This window comes from Mustela nigripes, chromosome 1 (genome assembly GCF_022355385.1).
Source record: "Mustela nigripes isolate SB6536 chromosome 1, MUSNIG.SB6536, whole genome shotgun sequence".
Classification (NCBI taxonomy): domain Eukaryota; kingdom Metazoa; phylum Chordata; class Mammalia; order Carnivora; family Mustelidae; genus Mustela; species Mustela nigripes.
Window position 1 is genome coordinate 104893480 of NC_081557.1, and position 26874 is coordinate 104920353.

General features: G+C 48.1%; 1 protein-coding gene across 1 annotated transcript in view; it reads right to left on the reverse strand.

Moving 5' to 3' along the window:
* Positions 1–1387: 1387 nt before the first annotated feature.
* Positions 1388–26874, reverse strand: part of YAP1 (Yes1 associated transcriptional regulator) — a 119345-nt gene continuing 93858 nt past the window's right edge. The window contains exons 5-9 of the mRNA XM_059407076.1: positions 22890–23068; positions 20981–21028; positions 9868–9998; positions 6049–6161; positions 1388–4847 (exon numbers count right to left, since the gene is read on the reverse strand). Coding sequence (XP_059263059.1) covers positions 4609–4847; positions 6049–6161; positions 9868–9998; positions 20981–21028; positions 22890–23068 — 710 coding nt within the window. The 3' untranslated portion in view covers positions 1388–4608. The remainder of the gene's footprint in view (positions 4848–6048; positions 6162–9867; positions 9999–20980; positions 21029–22889; positions 23069–26874) is intronic.

Genomic DNA, 26874 nt, shown 5'->3' on the forward strand with positions numbered 1-26874 from the left:
TATTCAGATAATACAGCAAAATCATTCCATGTGTGATTTGGAAAAACTACAGCACCAGATGTCATGGGATTGGTTTCTAAGTCAGCAATCAGACTTTTCATCAAAGAAGACGGTTCGTCAAGTTTCTTGTGATTAGTGACACAGAGCAACTCCATGCCAACAGCCTGAACTGGGACAGGGACCACGCAGCAGGTGTCCTGCCAGAGCTGAGGCTGGAGCCCCGTGGCGCACATGTTTACCCAGAAGTCAAGCCAGAGCCTCACCAGAAGCGCACATAACACTAATGCAATCTGTAGCTGCCAGAACCAGGGCAGCTGGTTGTGTGCACACAACCCAAGCCAAAGCGACAGGGTGGGGTGGGGTGGGGTTGGGGGGCCGGGAGGCTCTTGTTTTGCAGTGCCGGCGAGGGGAGGGCAGGGGGGCGGGAGGCGGAACTCACGGTCTACTGCCCGCTCTCCCAGTCACCCTGAGGCTTCACTAGTTACTGTGCTTGTCTCTGGAAAGCCATTTTTCTATTTACCCCAGCTGAGCAATTCCTTTATTCACTTACGGAGCTACTCTACTATAGTTTGGGTCTTTAAAACAAAAAAAAACCAAACAAACAGTAAGACGACTAACACTTGCCAAACATTCAGAGCGTGCAACCTCGCTCTCTCAAGGGGGTGCGTGCCCCACGTCCAAACTGATTGCCTTCATGCGGACTCTGCAGACCCACACTGGCCACACCAGTTATGTGTAGGGTGTAGAGGTCTGACCCCGGGGTCAGGAGGAGGGAAGCTGACTGCCTGTGGATATAGGCTGTGGTCCTGAGCCCAGGGGCTCCACTGTGGTTCAGACAAGGCTGCAAGACAGATGTTCCTCTACTGTGAGGATGGTAAACGTAACGAGACAGGATGTTCAGATCTCCCTCGACGAAGCTGATGTGCATCAGGGATTAGAGGAACTGTACAAGCAAAGACAATCAAATCTACTACTTACTCGGAGTTCAGGACCCACCACCTAAATCTGTTACTATTTTCACCAATCTAAGTGCTCTATTTTGGGGACCATGAGAAAGCGCTCTGGAGAGATGGAACCGCAGGCTGCTCTGAAAGATGGGGAAGTCCTCTCAGTTTCTCCACAGGTGACCTGTCTTCTGCAGACACACCATCACACACCACCGTCAGCGTGGACGGTCTGCCCAGGGGGTCGGGGGGACACGGAACATCAGGTTCGAAGAAGGACCTCCGTACTTCTGAAGTCCCCAGTGCCAGACCGGCCTTCCCCTCACACCTGCGGTTATGGCCACACCTACCCTTCGCTTCCTTCTCATTACGTACTTGTTCCACTGGAAGACCATGAAGAAGCCAAAAAGTTTTAAACATATTAGTCGTTAAAAACAACAAAGAAGAGTTTAAAGAAAGAATATATTTGAGCCACATAAACAAACAAAAAGGTATTACATAAGAAAAAATAATGTAACAATTTATGTAAGTACCTAACATACGAGCATGCTCTTACATCTAAAACAAAAAATAAAAAGGTGATATGGGTACTATATATATATATTTGACAAGTGTGCATTAAAGAGTTCTCTAATATAAAACATTTAAATTGTGGAGAATACTTTTCATGATACAGAAAACAACTGTTAAAATAGGCACACCCAACAATTCTTATAAAAATATGCTTGCCAACAATAAAATTCATCTGAGCACTCCTGTCTTAGATATCCAAAACCTATGAAGCTGTCAACCACTGGGTACCACCTCCCACTTTTGCACCATGGGTTTCAGCACTGACTGGTATGAATTATGAGCTAGCATTAATTAGGGTTATTTTTTAATGTTTCTGCCAGTTTCCCTCAGAATGCATCTATTTACTGTGAATACGTAAAACGACAATAATGTCTGTATATAAAAATAAAAGTCAGTTCCTTACTGTTCTTTCTTCCTTTTCTAAAAAAGGCACTGTATTTAGAAACAGCTATGACTGCAGGCAGTGCTTTGGAGAATCTGAAACTCCCGATCAGTGCGCTCCAATGTCAGTACACGTAAGAAGCCCTAACTGAAAAGAACACAAGATGTAAAAAGTTGATAAACTGAAAGGTTATAAAACTGGTTTATTGTAAAAGCAATTCAAGAATACCCAGTTAAAATCTTACCCCGACGCTACCCAGTATAACCAAGAAGCAGTTACACACGTTAACATTAGGAACAAGGACACAGAACAAGACAGACCACATCCAGGCTGTGATTCAAATCAGAAAGAAGGAAGGACTGCTACGTGTCCTTCAGATGAATGGAGGGTGCGGTCGGGGTCCCCAGCACCTCAGGGACACTGTGGGGTGACTGGGCAAGCCAGAGTCTTGGGGACAGGAAGAACCCTGGGTCCCCGGAGTCTTCCTGGCCACGCAGGCACCCCCTCCACGCAGCTCCCACCTCTGCACGAGGAAACCAACACCCGCTGGACGGTCCCTACACTCACTCATGCATTCTGGGTACAATTTCATTATTGCTCTTAAAAAAAAAAAGTCAAGGAATCTCCACAGTGGCCATTTCCCCTCAGAGTTAATTCAAGATTTACTCTTTCTGCTGCTTCCTAACAAGAAGTCTTAGAGTCAATAGTAACGAATGATCGACCTATGAGTCATTATATACAACACAGTCATTTCATTTTTGAGCACTGAAAGTACTTAAGATAAAACTTCTCATTCCCAACTATTGTAGTCCTCTCCACCGAAGGCCCAAGATTTTTGTAATTAAAAAAAAAAAAAAAAAAAAAAATTTAATCTTTCCAAGTTGAGGTTTTTCATAGCAGTTTTAGCCAAGAAAAAAGATCTTCTTATGTCAGTTATAAACCCTTGAAAATAAGGGCTTATTCCAGAAATACTGAAAGACCCTCAATCCCAGAGGCACTCGCTGGTACCACTATGACTCACGGCCGACTAGTCCCTTCATAGCTTATACTGAAGAGCTGATTCCTGCTCATTTTGTTCCTTTAAAAAATACTCTTTGGAAACCATTATTATTCTTCCTGTAGACATACTCTAGTTATATCTCTTCCTGTAAAAATAAAAGTATAATCATGATTATCTCTATTTCTGTGCTAAATTCAACTACCGATATACATTTATTAATCTGATCACCTCACCAGCTAACTCACCGCCTTGGCAGGATCCTATATGCCGTCCAGGGTCAATTCTCACCATGTACAAGTAGGAGCACGTCTGTTTTAAGTAAGAGCAATCTTGTAGTATCTCAACACAGTCCTCAATATGTTTGTTACAAGCAAGAACTGAGAGACTAGATCGGACTTCCAAAACTAGGGCAAAGGTCAATTTCCAGAGCTAAAGAAAGGTAAAGCACATGTAAAGCTTACCTCTGTCGTGTACATTATGAACTTACAGAGTGATTTCCCATCGAGGCTCAAAATTAGTCCAAGGGAGTGTCAAGGGGAAAATACAGCCTTATCTTATTTGCTTCTTTCAAATTCATTGGACAACACCGTGTGCCCAGTAAGCACACGGTCCTCTAGACGCTCTCTGTGACGACAGCCCTTTCTAGAACACTAAACTACCTCTAATGTCCGCACACTGCCCCGAAAGATTTAACCACCCGTGCGGTACGACCACTACTCACATATTCTAAACACACACATTGAAAACTACTGTGTTAAAATAACCTGGAAAGTAGGGAAACCTTTAAAAAAAAAAAAAAAGATACATTCTTCTATCACACTATCATAAACATTATAAGTGTGTGTGTGGGTATATATAGAGCGGATAATCAAGATTTAAATAAGATGGTAAAAAATCAGGAAATGTAGATTTTAATAGTTGCCCCCCAGCTACAACTACAGAGTTGCTACTATGATAATTTGTCTAGATTCTGGAAAAAAAACAAAAACTAAAACAAAAAACAGAAAAGACACAGCCCAACCAATCAAAACAACAAACCCAGAATAAAACCCAGCACAACCTATACTAGAGTATGTGGCAATAATTAATACATTTCTACGGAAACTGTCTTATGCCTTATAAGCTCCTAAAATAAAATCAAGGTCACTACGTGACTAATGATAGCACAAGGAGGGAAAAACACTGAAAGTGAAGCGGTCTCCAGCCGTGGTTCCAGCGAGCTCATCGAATCAGCACGAAGCACTGAGCGCTGGTGAATCGCTCTGGCTCGACTGACCGGTAAGTCATGTTTTCCCACCGGCCAAAGGCCACTGGACAGACAACCGCCCGCACAAATGAAATGCTATGACGTGACGCATCTGACTCCCAAGTCCACGTGTTTGCTCGACACGACGGGCGAACACCTAACTGGGCGCAAGGCATGGCATCCGTCATCCCAACAGGCTCACTGCCCCCAGCCCCCCAAACGAACAGTAGTTATAATAGCAAAAGAAACCAAAAACTGTTTTTTGATTCTTTAGAGCCAACTATGAAAGAGGTCAGCAATATATCAACAGCAGCAACGGACAAGAAGAGCGAAACAACGGATCGAGAATCCTGCGGGACGTCCATTCCTCTTCTCCGGCGTGAGCCCGGAGACTGCGACTGGCTCACGGGGGAACCTCTCCTTGGGTCCTTCACAGATGTGGCACTCGGTCTCCCTGCGGGCTCTACAACCACGTGAGAAAGCTCTCCTTATCAAGCTTGGTGGCGGCAAGCACGGACTCCATGTCGCTGAGGATGTCAGAGCTCAGGGCCTCCTGCAGGCTGGGCATCAACTCCTCCCCTTCCATGCTCATCCCGTCACCCTCCAGCGTGCCAAGGTCCACGTTTGTCCCCGGAAGGGCTTCTAGGTAGTCTGGGAAACGGCTCTGCTGGGGGGGCACAGTGCTTTGGTTGATAGTGTCGCCTGGTGGGAACAGAGGAAAGAGAATAAGGTCCCTCGAAAGCTACCATCAGAGCTCAAATGTGAGAGCATTTGGAAATGCAGAGAGAAAAGCTCTCCCCACTGACCTCCTGAGCCAACGCCCAGAGTTTACTTCAGGCTGAACAATTTGCAGAAGACACAATATGCCAAAGGTAACTTTTGCTTCAACATTTATTCAGACTCTGAAGCAACGGCACAAGGCGCTTATTACTAGATACTTGGCACTAAGGGGGCTCGTGAAAGAATGTCCCGTGACACTTTCCTTCCCGCAAGGACACTGCCCGAGAGCACCACTGCGGACCCCCCCCCCCCCCCCCGTGCTAAGATCGAATATCAGCAGAGCTACACACCCTCTTCCCTTGACGCCACCCTGGGGACCACTAACGTCAAGACTCTGGATGAAAGCTGCATCCCAGCCGCAGAACAAGCCTCCCTGAGGTCTGGGACTAGACGCACTCGCTAGCCCTCCTCCCAGAGTGCCCCGCGAGCCTGACGGGACATGCTTCTGAACACGATAGTACCACACTCCTTCAAGCTTCAACCGACAAACCTGTGAGAGCCACAGCAGTTTAGAGAACAGAGCCACGGGGGGACAGGAGCAAAGACAGCGTGTGGGGAAGAGCCAGGTGTGCAGGGGCACATGCAGGGGAGGGAAGATCTAGAGGCGCGAAGAGGAGGGGCCGCTGAGCACTCGAGCAAGCAGCAAAGCCCTGAGCCGGAGGAGCACGAGCAGACGACGCGGGCCAGAGAGCTGGCCAGTCAGGGCTCAGCGGGTGAGCCACAAGGAGGCCGCTCCAAGTTCCCTGCCCTCCTGAGCCAATACCCACACTGGGCCAGAAAGCTCAGGGGAGAGGTCTGCAGTCACCGAACCCACACAGGTCCATGACCACAACCATGTGTGAGAGCCCTCCACCGCCTTGCAGGCCAGCCCATGGTCCTAAGTGCTGCGGAGAGTCGCGTCGTCAGTGCTGTTCGAAGGGAGCAATGCTGCCCACGTTTACAATCTGCGAAAACACTGTCACTGCAAGCTACATATATAGAAACAAAGCAGGCTCAATCAAAATGAACTTTACGGAGTCGTGACAGGTTTTCTTCCCAACAAGCTTGGCTCCCGAACACGGCGACCACGGCTGTGTCACTGAAGGCGGCCCACCAAGACCAGCTGAGGACCCCCACTGCCCACCTGTGTCCATCTCGTCAACGCTGTTCAAGAAGTCGTCCGGGGTCCGAGGCACACTGTAGCTGCTCATGCTCAGCCCGCTGTCTGTGCTCTCCTCCCTCGAGTGGTAGGTGCCACTGCAAAACAGGGAGCGTCAGAGACCAGCATTTTCTAGGGTTCCCAGGTTACAGTGGACAGCTCAGTGCACACCACAAGCACCCACCCCCTTCGCCAGGACTCAGACCTGGCCCTCAGCAGGGAGAGGAGGGCAGCCTGAAGGGGCCCCAATCTCTCCTCTGGTGCTGGCTCTGGTGGCAAGAGAAGAAAAAGGACAGGCTGGCAGCCTTCCCCGTGGACAGAAAGTTCTCCGTGTGGGCATTCTCTCTGTGGTGCCGTTTGAAGCTGGGGGGGCCACACGGCCCACGCATTTCAGGATCTTGATTTCCCAGTGGTGCTCCACAGGCCGGGGGCGGGTGGGGTGGAGGAGCATGGACAGAGTTCAAGCCAAGGAACAATCAACCCCGATCAAAGAACCAGAAGTCCCAGGGGCACCTGGGTGGCTCAGTGGGGTAAGCCTCTGCCTTAGGCTCAGGTCATGATCTCAGGGTCCTGGGATTGAGCCCCGCGTCGAGCTCTCTGCTCAGCAGGGAACCTGCTTCCCTTCATTTCTTTCTCTGCCTGTCTCTCTGCCTACTTGTGATCTCTGTCAAATAAATAAAATAAAATAAATAAAATAAATAAATAAAATCTAAAAAAAAAAACAACAAAAAACAAACCACAAGTCCTTTCTGAATCAGGCCCTAAGGGAGGAGTCGCTGCCCATGAGTAAGAAGTCCCCTGGGGTGCTTGGGTGGCTCAGTCAGTTAAGCGGCAAGTCGTGATGCTGGGGTCCTGAGATTGAGCCCCGTGATGAAAGTTGAAACCTCAATGGCCCAGCTTCTTCCCTAATGACATGAAGGAGTGGCTGTGTCCTCCCTCCCCTCACGGTTGCACTGAAACCCCTACACTACTCTCGGGCTTCTGCCAGATTTGGCAAGAGCTGGAAGCCTCACAGGGACCCAGGAAAACACGAATGTGCCCCTAGGGCCACTTGGACACAACAGTGCTGCTTTGGAGGCCTCAGGATGTGGTCTGTCTTCATCCTGTCAGAGCCCTAAGATGGGACAGGGCCTGGTTGCCACTCCCGCCACGCAGCGCAGGGCTTGCCCCGGCCACGGGAGACCCTGGTGTGGAGCTCTGTCCACACCACGGGATGAGCACAGGGGCCACTTCCCTGTCTACTCATCCCACAGACACGCGGGACTGGAACCAGCCCAGACTCTGGGGACAGACGCAACAACTACAAAAACCTGTATTTGATGGTTTCTGAGAGACGCGTACAGTCGAGGAGAGGCTAACACGTACATTCACGAATCACACCCAAGCGGTGTGCAAGCAAAGTGCTCTGAGAACCGAGGGGGGAGCTGGGAAGAGGCTGGTGCAAGGGGACACTGGACCTGATGATGAGGCTCCCAGGGTAACGGGGGGGGGGGGGCTGCAGCAGGGCTGAAAGCCAGCTTGGTGACAAGTGGGGTAACAAGTGTGTTCTGTATGAACTCTGGATGTAACTACTGTGTTCGTGTATGATCTCAGTAGCAGGCAACGGAGAAACCATCAAGAGTTTCTTCTTTTTCTTTTTTTTTTTTTAGAAAGAGTTTATTTATTTATTTGACAGAGATCACAAGCAGGCAGACAGGCAGGCAGAGAGAGGTGGGGAGCAAGCTCCCCACTGAGCAGAGAGCCCGATGTGGAGCTCAATCCCAGGACTCTGAGATCATGACCTGAGCCGAAGGCAGAGGCTTATAACCCACTGAGCCAGCCAGGCGCCCCTCGTCAAGAGTTTCTGACAAACATTCAAGCAGATAAAGGTGTCAGACTGGGGGAACGACACAGTGGCCAGAAGTCCCCCCTTAGAGTAACAGTGCCGACGACCTGATAGCCTGTGATCTTCGCCAGAAAACAGAAGCTCCAGCGACAGCCCAGCGTGCCTCAAACGTTCTCAGGAAGAATCTTCACATGTGACTACCAGAGGGTCCACCCACTTATCTATGCAGTCTGATTCTACCCCTGGACCCACACAGGTCCTCGGATGGACACTGGAATTAGATTATCTGAAATGCTCCTTGTTGGGGAAGAAAAAGTTGCGTGGCTCTGACCTTTCCTAACTAATCTCAGTTTGACTTCAGAACTATAACCTTGTGCACATACACTCAAACTCTGGCAGAACTTTAAACTGTATGTGTCAAAAGGACAAATATGAACTTAAAATACATTTTAGATGGCCTTCAAAATCAAACCTAAGAATCGAGGCCACCAGCCCCAATCCTGTCGCAGCAAATGATTGGGGGCATCTGGGTGGCTCAGTCGTTAAATGCCTGCCTTTGGCTTGGGTCATGATCCCAGGGTCCTGGGACTGAGCCCTGTATGGGGCTCCCTGCTCAGTGGGAAGTCTGCTTCTCCCTCTGCCCCTGCCCCAGCTATGCTCACTCCATCTCTGTCAAATGAAAAAAATATCTTAAGAAAAAAAAAAAAAGAAAAGAAAAGAAAAGAAAACACGGATCAAATGATGGAAATTCTATTGTACTAAATGTTTTGGCAGGATAAGAGAAATTTCTTTTTTTTTTTTAAGATATTATTTATTTGACAGACAGAGATCACAAGTAGGCAGAGAGAGAGGAGGAAGCAGGCTCCCCGCTGAGCAGAGAGCCCGATGTGGGGCTCGATCCCAGGACCCTGCGACTGTGACCTGAACCGAAGGCAGAGGCTTAACCCACTGAGCCACTCAGGCGCCCCAGAAATTTCATTTTCTGAATTATGAAGTTTTCAATTCACTTGGTGAGAAATTTAAGTGTAGCATTAGTAACGTTCTTAAACCAAAGTGCCTTTAAATGTTTTTTAAAAGTGCACCGCTTAAAACTGGTTTTAAAAAACCTAAAAGGACAAAGACAAGAAAGTATTTGCTCCATATTTTTTTTTTTTTTTTTTTTTTAAGATTTTTATTTATTTGTCAGAGAGAGCGAGCAAGAGCAAGCATAGGCAGACAGAGTGGAAGGCAGAGTCAGAGGGAGAAGCAGGCTCCCTGCAGAGCAAGGAGCCCGATGTGGGACTCGATCCCAGGACGCTGGGATCATGACCTGAGCCGAAGGCAGCTGCTTAACCAACTGAGCCACCCAGGCGTCCCGTTGCTCCATATTTTAAAGACTGAAACTCCACCAATATTTTACAACCTAAAAGGATGAACCTTCGTCCAACCTTAGTTTTAAGTGTTTTCCAGGGAAGGGCCGTCAGCCCACAGCCTCCAGCCCAGCTCTGCACGGGACAGCACGACCTCACTCTGCTCAAACGAGGTCTGTGTGAACTTGCTGAAAGGCATCTGCAAGCACATCCTGCCAGTGGCGGGGGTGTTTCGTAAGGAGGCACAGCCTTCCATCTCATGGCCTTAAGCAACAGCCCTTGACATGGGGAGGCTGTGGGCCCCTGCCCGGTGGGGAGAGGAGGGGTGCCCGGACGCTGGCCTCAGGGAACTCGAGGATGAACTTCCACAGAAGGCACGCACGCACCCCTTCAGGACTGTGTGATGTGAACTCACCAGAAGCAGACACGTGAGCGGGAACATGTCACGCGTCCTACCCCAGGAGCCGACTCTGAAGCCCAGAGCTTGGTGGGACTCACCGTTTGCCAAGATGGTCATTTTCAACATGGGGCGTGGCCCCCACGGCTACCCCCTGGGTGTGCCCAGCACTGAACGGGCACGCGGGCAACTATGGCCTTTCTCAGACACTGGCCGGGGCAGCTCCCACCCACCTGTTTAGAAAGGGATCCGAGCCACTGGTGGTCATTGTTCTCAGTTCCTGAGACATCCCAGGGGAAGGCACCGGGTTTGGAGTCCCGCCATCCTGCTCCAGTGTCGGTAACTGGCTACGAAGAGCTAATTCCTAGGAAAAACCAACACAAACACAATCAGCCTACCGATGACAAATCCACTGTTCGATGCACAGAAACAAAATGCCGCTGGCAGTACAAGGGCGCGGGGGCTCAGCTGTCCAGCACCTGCTCAAAGCTAACATGCTACCTGCCCGGAAAGACCACTGCTTCTACCGTCCAATCACACACATTGGAGGGATCCCAGATCCTTACGAACCCTACACTGCATGACCTGACCTCACGGTGATACTCCTCTTACCTCGCAGACCCTCCCAAACCCATCCCATGGGGTAAGATGGCAAGTGTGGTCTTTCAGAAAAGAATGCTTCTTAACACTTTATTTCTATTCACCAACCCTCACCTGATCCTGTGTTCAGCGCATGCACTTGAAGCCAAGGGGGAGAGCCAATACCAGAAACCAACTGGGGCCACCAGCACACCCACCGCTGTACACGGGCTGTTGCGTGTCCCGAGTGACCTCCGCTGTCTGCAGCTGTGCTCAGAGCCTCTAACGGTCCCTCAGCAGGACTCCACTTGGACTACCTGGTGAAGCCGGGGGCCCACTACGGCTTCAGTGCTTCCAGAGGGCCTGCCTGACCAGGTGTCCCAACGGCCCTGGCCTCAGCCGCCAGGGGGGCAGGACCTGGAAGCTGGGTCCTCCCTCCAACCATTCTGACCCCCTTCCTTGCTACTCCGTCCTCGGTCACCTCCTCCTCTGCGCATGCTCCCGGACTACGCCTGCTGGGCCTCTCACCATCCCACGAACCTCCCGTCTGCAGGAGCACAGGCTTCCTCTCCCCTGGCTTTTCTGGTTTGACTTAAATGTGGCTTTTTATTGCTCAGGAAACTGGCGGCTACTCACAGAGGCATGCCCGAGGCACACCCATGAGGGAGACAGTCCACCTCTGCGCCCTCACCCCTCCTACTCTAGGAGCTCTGCCTCTGCAGAAACCTGTTTTTTACTCAGGTTTATGCCCGCTGAATACACCATCCTTTACGCAGGATTTCTTAATCAGAGGATCGAGACAAAATGCAGAGGCCCCATGAACTTGGGTGATTAAGATTCACCTTCGTTCTCAGTAACTTTGTTCTGAAATTCAGCATTCCCTTCAAACACAAATACAGATGACCAACAGCTGTATTTGCTCTCCCTCTGACTTTCCATCCGTGGTCAGCATTTTCGTATCCTGTCGTAGTTGCAGTATCTGGAAATACCACTTACGTTCACGACCACTTCGGTATCGCGGTAGCTGTCAGACATGCCAATAGACATTGTGACCTACACGTTAATTACTAGGTGAAGGGTTCACTCAACGTGACAGCTCCTTTACCTTCTGGGTCCTAGTGACCTTCACCTCCACCCACCTGAACCCCTGACTTGGCCGGTTGAGACCATGGGGCTTCAGTCTGGACAGAGACTCCTGTATGCACAGCCCACCACTCTGGCCACCGTGGCGCCAAGCCCACACGACCAGCTGCCACCGACGGTGCTGCGTCCGCACATGGCAACACGGGCGGCTCCAGCAACACTCTGGCACGGGCTCCACGCTGCCCCCCTCAGGAACCTCGCACATGCCCATCCCACGTTCTGGGACGCTGTTCTCTCCTGCCCGGTTCCCGCATGAGCACAGTCCCACTCTGCTGCCCTCTAATCTCAGGGACTCAGTACTATCTTCTTTCTCCTCCTGGTCTACTGGCTTTTTTTTTTTCCTATTAAAAAAACATTGAGGGGACACCTGGGCAGCTCAGTCGGTGAAGGTCTGCCGTTGGCTCAGGTCGATCCTGAACCCTAGGTCAGGATCCTAGGGTTCTGGGATGGAGCCCCGCATCGGGCTCCCTGCTCAGCGAGGAGTCTGCTTCTCCCTCCCTCTGTGCCCCGCCCCCTGCTTGTGCTCTTTCTCAAATAAATAAAATCTTTTTTAAAAAATTAAGTAAAATGCGTTGAGGCATGAGCAACACAGACGGCTGTGTTAGTCCCCACGGGACAACACAAGGACCGGTGTCTGCGCATGCCAGGCAGTGACCACCATGACCCTCCGTCCATCACCACAGTTAAACAAAATTGTTTTGCTTAGAATGAGGACTTATAGGACTTATTCTCTCAACAACTTTTAAATTTGCATTTATTATGCATTATTAACTATAGCTAATAATCACAGTTCATTATTAATTACAGTCACCATGCTGTGTGTTACATCACCAGGACTTACTTATTTTGTAATTTGGTCGTCTGAACCTTCTGATCCCGCTCCCGCATGCCCCTAGTCACCCATCTGTCCTCTTTGTCGATGGGCTTGGTTTTTTGTTTTTTAGGTGCTACTTATAAGTGATGTAACACTTGTCTTTCTGATGGTACTTGTCTTTCTGTGACTTATCTGCCTTAGCATAAGGCCCTGAAGGTTCACCCACATTGTCACAAACGGAAAGACACACACGGCCAGGCACAGCTTCATCTGTTCACACACCGATGGACACGGGCTGGTAAGTGACCGACAGCTAAGTGGGCACTGAGGTCACCGCCACATCTCGGTCACTGTAAATAATGCTGCAGCCAACAGAGGGGATGTGCATATCTTTTTGAATTAGTGGTTTTTGTTTTCTTCCAACAACTCCCCAGAGGTGGAACTGCAGGGTCACAGGGTAGCTCTGTATTCAACATGGAGGACTCTCCACACTCTTCTCCAGACGGGGCTGTGCCTCTGCACTCCCAGCAACAGCACACGAGGGACCCCTCCCTCTGCATCCTGCGAACACCAGTTTCTGTGTCATGTTGTTAGCCATTCTGACAGGTGTCAGGGAATATCTCGTGGGGTTTTTCCCCAGGGGTGCCTGGGTGGCTCAGTGAGTTAAAGCCTCTGCCTTCAGCTCAGGTCGTGATCTCAGGGTCCTGGGATCGAGCCCCACATCGGGCTCCCTGCTCAGCAGGGAGTCTGCTTCTCCCCACCCCCATCTGCCTCTCTGCCTGCTTGTGATCTCTGTCAAATCAATAAAATCTTTAATTAAAAAAAAAACAAACCTTAAAAAAAAAGATTTTACATATTAGAGAGAGAGCGCGCGCGCACAAGCAGGGGGAGCAACAGTGGCAGAAGGAGAAGCAGGCTCCCCGCTGAGCAGGGAGCCCGACACGGTACTCGATCCCAGGGCCCCAAGATCACGACCGGAGCCGCCTCCTCCAGGTCTGGTTATTAGTTCCCTGACGACGAGGAACGCTGAGCGTCTCTGTCTCTGGAGGGCGAGTTCCTGGTCTCTTCCTCCATCCCTAGGAGCCTGACCTCTGAGCGGATCATGTGACGTGCACATGAGCACCTTTCACATCCTGAAATACGCACATAACTTTACCTCAACAGAGCAAACTTCCACCTTGAACCAATGTTAGGAAAGTGCTCCCTTCATTTCTTACCGAGACTGCTAAGAAACGCTGGTGAAAAATCAGCCACCCACACTGGTATTACAAATCAGTGGTCTCTGGCCTCGAAAGGTGCTCAGTACCACTCGGGTTTTCTTCTTTCTGTCCTCTGGGCAGTGTTTCTTCTCATCTTCAGGTCTACCGCCCCTCGTCTGGCACATGCTGTCAAGCCCGTCATCACCTCGCTCCCATTTCAGTGAGAACCCGGAGGCGAGCGAGGAGTCTAGTTTCTGGCTCCTGCCATCCCCTCTCTCCCTGCAAAGCTACCTTCAGTCATACCCGTCTCTAACTTCTCAGAGAACAGAGGTTTCTCCCCTCCTCCAGCCAAAGCCAATGGGCTCTGCAGCGGCTTCTGGGGACTCCCATCAGGCGTCTTCTCTCCATCCGCTCCTGGACCAACCCCACTTCCACGTTCTCCAGCACAGGGCGTGCTTCCTCCCCACGGGCCTGCGGGAGGACCTTCCACACGCACTTTCTGACGAGAACACATCTTTCTTCCTTCCTATTTCAGACTCAGTTCCCTCCCCCAGGTAACTCTCCGTGAGGATTTTACCAGGCTTGAGCATGTATGGGACACATGCTTAGCACTTATCACACGATACTGGAATGATTTCTTTCTTCTCTGTCCCTGAAGGGCACATCAAATGAATGACTGGACGGTTTGGGAGCAAAGAAGAGCGATGCTTGAAGAATTTACATTGCCATTAGAACATGAGGGCGTAAACAGAACAGACATGACAACGATTGAAGCCCAGGCTCCAATGAACCAGAGGCTGCAGGTCTCCTGAACTCTGGGAGCGTCTGCAGGCACCATCCAGGAGCCCCGTTTGTGCCCCACTCCCATCAAAGGCCCCCACCTGTTTCTGCAGAGTAAGCACAGGACAGGACACTGGCTAATAAGTCATTATTAAAATAACGAATAAGCCGGTTATTATTTTTAGTGTTTTTTATAAATTTTTATTTTTCTCTTCTTGATAAAGTTCCCACTTTTTTGAGATTACCTTTTAAAGTTAAAGCTAACTGTCAGGTGCTACTTTGGATTTTGACACTTTGCTTGTTCAAAGCTGCCCAATTTTTACTTGTTGCTATCTTTGGCAAGTGAATTTCTGTCGGCACGCAGTGCAGAACCCACTATCCAGACTTGCAAAAGACATTAATTTGGAGATGCCCAAGGACCACAAAGGCCTGGAGACAAACTTCTTATCAAAGCTGTGTCTGAGTCATGACTAAGAGTCATCTAGGGACTCATCTAACGTGAGTCTAAAAGGGTCAAGGAGAAAATGTCATTTTACTCTATTGGTGCTAGTGGGAGGCCGTCAGGGTGATCAACCAAACAGGGACCAATCTGGCATGCAAACAAATAGGACGTGAGAAGGCCAATGACATGTCTACACAGGCTGTAGAAACGGTATCAAGGTATGAATACTCAGCTCAGTTTTGAAACTTCTAGTTACACCAAAAAGAACACGACTGATACAACCCCCTAAGTAATTTCTGATCAGCTAGGTATAATAACTTATCCACATATTATCGCCAAATGGATACTTCCTTAACACAGCTCAGTACTTGAAGACAAAATTGCTGTAATTAAAGTTGACTTACAGCCCCTCCTCAAGCCATTAATCCTTAATGTTAATATTTTCATCTGTTGTTCATTTAGTTCACTGGGTTCAACAAGGAAGATGGAAAAATTCTGTCGGTATTTGGAACCAACCGTCGAAAACGGGAAGGAAACTATGCATTGATGCCTTACTTTCCCCTTCTGACTCAGGACTGGGCTCCAACTGCACAGGAAAACAAACCCCTGCATTTCCCGCACACGCGCGCGCACCACACAGCGCGGAGACAGAGCTCTAGGCAGGCAGGTGTGGACGGTGGGGACCGGGGCAGTGTCTTCCTCCACGTTCCACCTCATCAGGTCCCACAGGAAAAGGAGCACGGAGTCAGAGGGAGCCCCTCCAGCCACCGTCCAGCTCCAGGGGAGGAGCCATGCGATGACATTTCACTGTCAGGAGTCATCAGAACTCCTTGTATCCTTTGACGAGAACTGAAATGTGAGGGTGGACAGGATTACATAGAATTAAGAATTTTATTTTATTTTATTTTTTAAAGATTTTATTTATTTATTTGACAGAGAGAGAGATCACAAGTAGGCAGAGAGGCAGGCAGAGAGAGAGAGAAGGGGAAGCAGGCTCCCTGCTGAGCAGAGAGCCCAATGTGGGACTCGATCCCAGGACCCTGAGATCATGACCTGAGCCGAAGGCTTAACCCACTGAGCCACCCAGGCGCCCTAGAATTAAGAATTTTAGAAGAATACTCAAGATTTGCTTCAGAGCTGTAGAGACCTACTGGTGACGTTAGAAATTATTATAATATGCATAAGTATAAAACCAAGTTCCATAATCTGAACGTTTTAACCTAAAAATATATTCCATAGAAATGCTTTCTCTTTTATGCTGCACTTAAAAATAAAGCCTGTAAATATGTATATATACCTATACAGAGTTAAGTCTGCTCTAGTGCGATACAGTAGTTTTAGCGGAACACACTTCGGATAAATATGGACATTACTCTGTAACTGGGTAAATCTGGCACAGCTGCTTCAAAAACAAGCTTGGGACGTAACTGGATCGTCTCTAAAAACGGATTTCAGTGGAAACAGCTCATGTTGAAAGTTATGTCTATCTCTAAGGAGATTTTTTACTCTGAACAAATGCCTAAAATTAGAATACTAAGCTAAAAATACAAGTTTGTTAGGCTTCTCTTTTTCCCAAAGGTAGTTAGAATAAATAGTTTGACAGACTTTCAAAAACGGAGAGGCAAGTTATAGGAAATTTGGCCAGAATTTAATCATGCTTCTGTATTTCAAAGGTCAAAAAGTTCTTTTGGAGTATTTGACTTTTTCTAAATGAAGCAAGTATTTTTAGCTCATAGTCTTCTGTAATAATACAAAAATGTGGCAGCTTTTCCCACTGAGCTTGTAAATCTTAGCTAATCTGGGATACATTTGGAGTCACAGCTCTCTGCACTGTAAGTAAAACGGATGGTCCCAGCTTGGTCTGAAGGGAACTTTCCAGGATGGTTTGTAAGGGAAAACACGAGTTCGCCTGCTTTATACAGTGGACTTTCATGGACTTGGGATAGAGCCATGAGCCACTGTTCCTTTCCATATTTCCCCTCCTCTCACTTAAAGAGCAGTATCATTTCCCACAGGGTCAAAAGATACCTTAATATGTATCTGATAGTTAAAGTATTTTGGACCCATATGAAATCAGTACTTTGATTCATCATTTAGAAAAACAAGGAGAAAGGCAGTAGTCCATAGTCTGGCAACATTGAGAATATTCCTGGGTTACTGAATTCTTAAGAGTATCCAAGGGAAATCAAAGCATGTACCCCCCCACCCCTCCACAAAGTCAAAACCTGGAACAAATCCAAAGTCTATTAATGAGTGAAAAGATAAGTACAGCATGCTAGCCCACCACGGAACACCAGTTAACAAGAGACCGAACGCACACGAATGAATCCCAGAGTAATTGTGGTAGGTGAACAGTTACAACTCCACTTATAGAAGGTTCTATGAACACACAACGTCAACCTTAATCTCTTTCTTGAGGCAACTCTGTCTTTAGCGCACAGGAAGCTATGGAATGGGGCGTTCATTTTAGGGAACGCAACACACAACTGAAGGTTCAGTTGTTTTCCTCTGGGTCATCATTTGCTTAAGGAAGGTTAGTTTAGTGAACTACAAATCCAAATTTAGAAATGGAGAGTAACTAAAAATACACATTGTAACAGTTTGTCTCAGCCACAGCAGTGTAAGTCCACAATTTTAAAAACAGAGGAGGAAGAAAGGCATTTCTTCTAGTGGTTCCAGAGGGACCTTACTGTGCCCTACTTCCAGCACAGAGCATTTCATTAGGTCGGCAGGGATTTTAAAACATTTAGCCAGTGTTTAGAATGCTGCTGCTGCTTCTTCTTCTTCTTTTTTTTAAATGTGTGTGCCATTTTACCAAATTATCTTCAACTTCATAACATTTTTTACTTAAAAAACATGTACACATGGATCTAGGGACTGTTAGGACACTGAACTCTGAAAGGTGATCTCCGAAAGCAGACTTTAAGTTTTGTGTTTCCAGCACTATCCTGGGATTCAACACTCTTTCTGAAAGATCTCTAGAATTAGGTCTTCTATAATTTTTGTTAATTATAATGTCAAAGGAATACATTTTTTTTTTTAACATTCTTCAAATTATAGACACCTCGATGAATAAAACAAATGAGATAACCTATGCAGGTATGAGGCTTAGAGAGTTTCCAACTTTCCTATTAAAAAGAACACATGAAATTCTTTATTCATGAGAAAACACTTAAATGAATTTATAGTTTATTTAGTATTAGGACTTCAAAAAGAGGAGACAGAATCTTGGGAAAAGTTAACTGGACTCTGAAATAGCTTTTCTAGTGTCTGCTAACAGGAAAGACCATTTGGACGAACAAAAAGCCAAATTCTTTACTGCTATTAAATTCAGGGAAAACAAGATTGACGGCCACTGTTCTCACACTGCCCTGAACAGTGCTATTATTTGGCTCCATTTGGCCGAAACTGCGGACATCCAACCGTCCTCACCTCTGCAGGCTAGTGGTGTGATACAGTCGCTGCACGTTCACACAATGGGCTGTGCCCCTCACTGAACCAGAGGCTGATCACGATGTGTACAACATTGGGAATGGCAACTAATACTCATTCCAGCTAGACACAGCAGTCTTGTTTCTACACTGAGTCGTTTCAAGAATCCTAAGAAGGCCAATGAGGACAGGTTTTGACCTAGGCCTTATAAAGAAACTGGAGAACCCTGGGGAGCAAGAGGGAGGAGATGTGCTCATGACCAGAATCAGGGCAAGAGGACAGAAGAGTGCTCGCGGCCAGAGGAAGACAGAGAGGGAGAGGAGCTACTGAAGACACCCGGGGCGGGGGGCTCTGCAATCCCACTTCATCATCTCACCCATCCTGGGGAACCAGATTCTCAGGCACAAGAGAAGGTAAAAACATTCACACTTGAGGGGTACTATCTTTCTCAAAGTGTTTCCTTTCACAAGACTTTCAAACAGAAACTGACGCGTTCCTAACCAACTCTCTCTAAAGGTCTCCCAATTTACAAAGAAGTAACTGATGTATTAAAAAGATACAGCTAGAAAATTGAACAGTAAAGACTTGACCTCTGGGAGTAAAGATAACATTTATAGTTCCAAAAAGTTTCTTCTGAAAACAAAAATTCTGAAGCATGAAAGTAATGAATAATCACAATGAAATTTAAAATTTTAAGTTCTCCGAAGGCAAGTTATTCCAAAATTTGCCAACAAACCCTAACAAAGTAAGCTGTTAATTTCTACCTATACAAAATCCTTTAAAGTGGTCTTAATTCTTCAGAATTCCACATTAACCTGTCCCACACTGACATCAGTCTATGTGACCAGAAACAGATCTGTGTAGTTAATCCTATTTGGTAAAAATTAAAAGATAGCTTTTGAAATGACTACCTTTGTAAACATTTTGAAGTATGGTACCTTCCCACATGCCACAGCATCTGAACTGTATGATTACGATCTAATTACAGAGCGATGACACAGATTTCATGTTGCTTAGCTCATGTGCACTAATTCCTATCAGAAAAGTAAAATGGCACTTTGAACACCATTTAGGACTCAAATATTGGATCTGTCCCCCTTTCTCCATTATTCCTTCATACTTTCTGTTCCTTGAGACAGGAAAGCTCTTCCCAACTTTCCTGGTAACCCCCTACAAAGCCAGATTTTCACTTCAGAGAAGATCCCTCTTTGTGAAATTGTTTCCTGGCAACTACCTGAAGGTCACCCAGAAAACGTCAGCACACACAGGCTTGACTGACAACAAACCCCATCACATTCTGTTTCGGAGCCACTCCAAACTTAACCCCGCACCAAACCTCTTAAGATTCACGGACACTCCCACACCTGCCAGGCGAACACACTGACAAATAAAAACTTACATAACAAACCAGTATTCCATTCTCCAGCACATCCAAAGTTGCTTTTTACAAAACCTTTTCAGGCTTCTAAATCTAAGGAATCAACTCTGTAATTTTAATTAACATCATATAAACTTAATGGACATTCTATAATTCTCAACTTTTCTGAAACTATTAAAAAGAAAATCTAAGAACGCCTGATCATTTTAATAAGGGCTACTATTTACATTTGTACTCAAGTGTGAAAGACCTTAAGCTACTCATTTATCAGATTTATGGTTTAAAATCTCAGTAGGAAAACAAAGAAACAACCTCAAAACACTTTTGGCATGGAGCACTTTTTGCTTAAACCCAAATCTCATTTAATTTCTGCTCCTATCTTAGTTTCCACCTCAGTTATCATAGTTTCCACCTCACTTATCACAAAGAGAAGCCTTCTTTCAGAAACACTTCAGAGCTAAAGCACGGGATGTATCCTCACTTCTTAAGACCCATGCTCCGGGCTCTGGCCAGGCCTCTGTGATGACGGCGGCCCTCACCGCGAGGATGCGCTCTCTCCACCGAAGACAACTTCCAGGAGTTAGCCCCTCCCCTGATGTCTTGCTTCGAGAAGGCATTTATGGGCTAAGGAAGCGAGTTTTCCCTCCCCAAGTTAACTGTCTCTACGGGGACTCTGACTTGATCAGCACGGGCTCTGACAGGCACAATGACAGCATCCAAAATGAGCGGAGCTCTGCCAACTCCTGCTTCCATAGCTCATTCGGACACATGCCCTTCAGCCCCGCAGCGCACAAGGGGCACGTGGTAGCATCTGCCCACCCATGAAAAGTGCAATGACCCCCCCAGGTCTTCAGTCCTTTATATCCTGTGAACCCTGAGCACAGACAGTCTGTTTTCAAGACTGAGAGTCTTCCCTTCACGGAAGTGTCTGAGTTATGACAAATGGCAACAATCTCTCCATCTACATAAGATTCCTTTTCAACCAGTGCTCTCTGGGGTTCATCAGGGAGACAAGCTGATAAAGTCAACAAAGAAACCCCAAACGCGACCCAAGCAGGCCCTTCCCTCTTCTGATAATTGTGATATTCTTCCTCTGGGAAGCCCTGGAAAGAATTTTTTCCCCTAAGAATACTACTGTGACTCTCTTAAGAGGTCTTACAGTAGTCCGCCCAAGGGGATGAGCTGTGCCGGTCTGTCCCCGTCAGGTGCATAGCTCCTATCCATCATTACAAACACTACTGTAAGCTACGCACCTGAGAATCACACACAGCTCAAGGCTGACAGGATGTACAACAGGGACATAATACACTTTAAATACGGAATAAAACGAGACTTCCATGATCAAACTGAGCGCTAGACGCTCTCTGGAAGGAGCAGGAGGGAAGCAGGCCGTGCAGACCTTTTGGGAACGGCAGAGGGAATGTACGTATTTGGGAAGAGATGGCTCACAGTCACACCCCCTGGGCTGACGCTCAGTAAGGACAGGACCCTGGAGCGCAAGTTTCTTGCTTTCCTAATTTAATATCTTTTTTTTGTTTTGTTTTGTTTTTAATGCTAAAACATCAGATTAAGAGCCTACCTGACATTTTGGAGAATTTGCTGTGCTGGGATTGATATTCCGCATTGCCTAAGAGTAAAAAATAAGATGGATAAAAATTACTTTAAGCCACATGGTTTGGCTATGTAGGCTGACTTACAAATTTCATCCAGACATAGCACCACAGAGAGAACTCCCAAGCCAGCCCGAGAAGCAGCAGACCGAGGAAGACAGGAGCTGATGGGGTCACCACGTAACAAACTGAAACCTCAGGGGCACTGAACAGCACGGAGGACAGGACAGCAGGCTTCAGGCGTCAGGACTCAAACAAAATTGGATATTGGTCAGGAAGGTTCTTTGCTTCTGAGTATTAGAAGGAGCAGGAAAAGTGTCATTCAATGTTCAGTGGTAAGAGCAACCAACAAGGGAAGAAATTCACAGGAAGCCAAAGACTTGAGACTTGCTGAATTTATACTGATTGCCAAAAAACAAAACCAAAAAAATCCTAATAAACAGACTATTAGTATGAAATAGAGCAGGTCTATCACTTGGAAGTGAGAAAGACAACACAGCTGGTGATAAGGAAGAAACAGAGCTGCCTTTAAAGGGAGTTAAGCTGCTTGTCTCGGACCCGTCACCCACAGTAGGAGGGAGGACAAGACTCCAGAAGGAAGAGCTTCACAAACAGCAGCACTGCCCACCCGAACAGACCGTTACAAACAACAAAACGAACAAAACCCCAGGCTGATCAATGGCATACAGCAAAATGATGAACGGTGACATTAACAGATCTTCACTCTTAGTAAGATTTCCTGGTTTGGACAGTCTTCAACTCCTATGTGGAACGGGGACCGGCGTGTGCGTGGGCCGTCCAGTGCTCAGGGGCAGCGTCGGAAACAGGCCCGGAGGCCGCTTTGTTTCCTCTAGCAGCTCCATCGTCATATTCTCGATGGTGCCGCCTCGCTCTGATGATCGAGTTTTTATTTAAATGAGAAATATCTTTCCTTCACAGACATTTGTTAGCCAGAGGTCCAGAACATTGAGTTTAAGTGCTTCCTTTCTACACCTTCCCGGCAGGTTAAGAAATCCGTCCGTGACAACCACTCTGTGGCCTCGAACCCTGAACAAACACGCCCTGGCGTCTGGGCTCAGAGCCGGGGCCCGGCGCGCTGGCCTTACACGGACGGACAACGGGCAGCACAGACAGCTGAGAGGTGGGTCTGTCTGGGACCTCCAGGGCCGAGTCCCCATCCCCAGGGCCCAGTTTCTCCAATCCCACGTCAGAGTCTGGGGACGGCACCACGTCTGTGCACATCCAGCGACCCTCCTGGGACGTGGCCCACATCACTAATGGGCCTGAGCCAAGGTCCTGCCTCCGGGGAACAGAAACGTGGAGTGTCATGACGTTTTAATTTCTACACTTGGGAGGCTACAATTTAGTGGAAAAACAGTAGATACATGTGTTCTGTGTCTGTGGGCAGAAACAATGTTGGAGAACAACGTAGGTGAGAAGCTGACCATTCCGGCCACCCCGAGGGGTGGACTCGGGACACAGAGCGGGAGGTTCGGTCTTCACACACCTTCACCTTCTGCCCCCTTCAAAATCGCACTGTTTTCCTGTCAGAACAACCTCTAGGAAAATGACAACATACGCTGCTCTGGTAAGGCTGCATCCCGGTCCCTGGACTCAGCTCCCCTCCGGGAGCCCCCGGCTCTGACAGGGGCGGTCCGCTGTCCCGGAGCACAACGGCACTTCCCGGGAGCAGATCCCGGCCTTGTCCGCCCCGAGGACTGCTCAGAGCAGGCACCAGGAAGGCACTATGGGATCTCCTAAGCTTGGGGTCTCTGGGATTCAACAGAAGCACCTGGGAAGCACCTTGTGGACAGGCCCCTGCTGGGTCCGGAACAGCGCTCCCCGGGGAGCGGGGTGGCCTCTCCCCCGGGGCCTCACCTGGCGGAGCAGCTCCTGCTGCTTCAGGCGCAGCCGCTCCTTCTCCATCTGCAGCTGCTGCAGCCGCATCTGCTGCGGGCCGGGGCCGCCACTGCCCAGGACGCCCCCTGGAGGGCTCTGTGGGGCCAGGGGAGGAGGCTGCTTCACCGGGGCGCTCTGGCCGATCCTCTGGTTCATGGCTGCAAGGAAACAAAATATCTGGCCTAAAACACTGGTAGCCAAGGGAAAGGAGTTTTTCAAAAGCAACTAGGAAGAGTCAACACAGCCTTTTCACCTTTTTGGCAGGGACTGGAAATAAGCTGAAAATCCATCCCTAGGACAAGGGTTGTGTTAACTGGTCATTATTGTCACTGCCCCTGCTGTCCTTGAACAAGACCCAAGACAAGAGTCAGGAGACACAAGGGAGCGTGCACCTCCCACGACATCCAGCGGCTGCGGATGCCGCAGGTTAAGAGCCGAGTGTGGAACAAAAGTACGAAAAAGTGACAGACGGCTCAGAACCAACTAACCTCTGCCGGCTCTGCAGCGGGGAAACTGACGAGAGGACGGACTTGCAGAGGCATTTTGGGTGACTTGTGAATGATGTGAACTGAACACGTTGCTCATTATAAAATTATAATACATACAGATTTAATAAAAAAATACAGCTCCCAGAGCAAATGGCACAAAGCACTGTGAGCAGTAAAGCTCGCTGTAATGCCCCGTCCTTGGGACGCCGCTGGCTCGCTTGGGGGAGTGCGCAACAGGAGCCCAGGATTGGGAGTTCAGCCCCACATCACGTGGAGAGAGGACTTAAAAATAAAATCTTAAAAAATAAACAAAATGTTCAAACATGTGTAAGTGACTGAAACACACACAGAACCTCTCCGGAAGCAAGCAGGTGACAGTGATGAATGAAGAGCCCAGGCATACCCGGACAGTGGGCTGAGGTCTGTGGCACAGGACACTGGCCCCCGGTGGTGGGGACGGGCCCTGTGCTGGGCCCCCCACGACCACGTGACAATCAGGAACCGTGGATTCTCCCACCAGGGAGTTTCGGTCACGGACACCACCCGGACCAAACCATGGCCCATGGCAGCCTCCTGAGCAGACAGTTATTCCAGGAAACGGAACGACATACCACCTTTCAGACACACACCAACTGTTCCAGGTGACATTTTGGGTCCCTGCTTCTACTTAATGTTTAATACACACCGACCAAGAAAACCTCAGGCCCTAACAACTTCACAGACGCTGAAGGAAAAACACTGTCCCACAACCTCCCAACACAATCCTGAGCCCAGGACGTGAGCACAGCGCAAAATGACACACCTGTCTGTCCCACCACACTCCTGTGACTTCCCAGGGTCCCCAGGCACAGGCCCGACCCCCTGGCAAGGGTTACTCGTGGGCCCCCGGTACAGGCCTGGGACACAGGAGCACAAGGCTCAGCCTCTCCCAGAGCCCTGCCCTCTTGATACTGCTACGGGCACGGGCCGAGGACCCAAGTTATGTGCATGCCCTCGGGGCCCTGTGCAGTGGCCGGCCTGAAGCTGGAGCTAAAACACCTGAGCTGAGTTCTCACTAAGGCAGAAACGGAACGATCTGGGATATGACAATTCACAAATGCTGCCACCCACGTCACCAAAGACTGGCCAACTCTGCCACGACGCCAGCCCCACGCTGAGACAGAACGGACACCACCACGTCTGCGCCTTCATTCAGTCCAGCCCCAGGCCCCTGGCTGATGTGCACGGAGGGTGCCCACTACTGCGTCCGACCTCCTGCTCCTGCCTTTTCCCTCCAGGCTTTCTGTGTTTCCAACTTCTTGACATCTAGTTATTTAGTATCAATCTTTTAGTGAAGCACTGAAAATCAGTACATTTACCTTTAAGGGATGCTCTTCCTGTGTCCTCCCTTTGGAAAGTGTAATTCACAACTGTTCTCTTCCAAATACCTGTGGTTTCTGCTTCAATTTCCGTTTAACTCATGAGCTACTTAACAGACTGTTAAGCTTCCAAACACGTTTCAAAGTTCCAAAATTGACTTCCACAAACATACAGAGAAGCAGGAAAAACAGATAAACTCTCCCATGCTTGTTGTGCAGCTTTCCGATCAATACACGATTAATTCTGCTTCTTCCCTATCCCCATCCACTGCCCCATGGACAACTGTCAGGTCAACAGTGCAGCCTTTCACTCATACAGTGTCCACGTGTATCACTCAGGGGTTTTCCTTGGGGTTCTGAGTGTTCTCTCTCTTCTGCTGAGAAGTGTGGTTCTACTAAGTGAGGATGTGTTACCCCTCCCACATATGCCGTTCCTTCAAACAGCACGAGCTGAACGTCCGCTCAACACGACGACAACTGGAAAGTTCTGAGTTGTCAGGGCTGTGGTGAAGGTAGCTGAGTAACTGCTCTCCAGGCCACCTCGGCCACCAACTCACCATCGAGGGTGACCGGTGACACTATGCTCGCCAACTCTGGAGACTCATCTACCTGCCCCCTGCCAGCACCAACCCGCCCAACAGTCACCAGTGCTCCGGGCGTTCTAAAAGTCCAAGCAAAAACATGCACACTTCTGGGACCTGCGGTGGCACCCACACTGGACGGCTCTACTCCAGGCCCCTTTTCGCACTCACGGACATCCCCTCGGGACCACTCCAAAGCACAATATCCAGGTTTTCTCTCATTTCCTTTATAAAATAGCTAATTAGGGTTCCATTCAACCAATTTTCCGTCAGGTTTTCACTACGTCAGAGTCAGCTCATACACACCTCACTTTGTTCTTCGGCTAGCCGGGGCAGAGTCCTAGCGGGGACAGCTGTTAAGTTAGTGGCTGAAAACAAGTGCTCTCAGCAAAGCCCTCCCTTCCTACCTCTCACACCACGGGGCACACTTCATTGCACCGTCCCAGTAATGCGTTAAGGGAATCTTGCTTTCCTCTCAAATCCTTGCCGAATTTTTTGGACTTTTGCCAATCTGAAAGATGAGAAATGGCTCGTGTGATTTCACTTTGCTAGTTTTTATCACCAAAGTTTGAGCAATTACCCGAATTTAAGGGCCATGTGTGTTTTCAACGTCAATTGTTTTCCTATCTTGTCCAACGGGGTTATTAGTCTTTATATACTCTACTACAGACTGTCGCCACAGCCTAGGGATAGACTACTATGGCAGTACATACGCCACAAATAATTTCCCTGTTTTCCATCTGTTTCTTTAGTTTGCCTTTTTTTCTCCCCACAAGTTTCTTTTTTAAGCAAATTTATCAATCTTTTTGAAATTTGAGCTAGTTTTCCCCATGCCCAGATGGCAAAGGAATTCATCAACTTTTTAATTCAAAAACTATATGCTTCCTTTTTATATACTTGTTTGGCAATTCAATCCAGACCATTTGGAATTTATCCTGGAATGTGGTGTGAATGAATCAAATTTTATTTTTTTGTGCCTATCAGTCTCAACACATGCATGTGAAGTATATCCTTCCCCCAGAAACACCTTTATCACAGACTAAACGGCTAGATTCTGTGGTCCTGGGTTTTCCATTCTGTTCATTAATGCCATACCACAAACCACAGTTTTAATCACAACATTAATGATATGTGCTAGTAGTACTCAAGAAGGCAAACCACAGTTTTTCAAAGCTAACTATTTTATTGGGATCTAATTTAACTGCACTGTGGTTAAAGAACAAGTTCTGTGCATCAATTCCTGAAATTTGCGACTCGACACAGGGTCGAATCCTTGCTTTGGCACCAGGGCCTGTTTCAGTCTAATCTCCCCTGTTCCTACCACTTTGGAGTCCTGACATCCTCGGGAGCGGAGGTCCCTAACCCTGGTCGGCCCCTGGTCCTGCCTGCCCTTGCTCACTGTACAGTATGTGGATTTTATTTTCTGACCCACAGAGATTTTTTTTTAAACTATGACCCCAGTTATGTCTTTTTGGTTATCTGCTTTTAGTATTTTGTCTGGCAGAGCAGAGAAGGGACGTCAAAACAGGATTTGCTG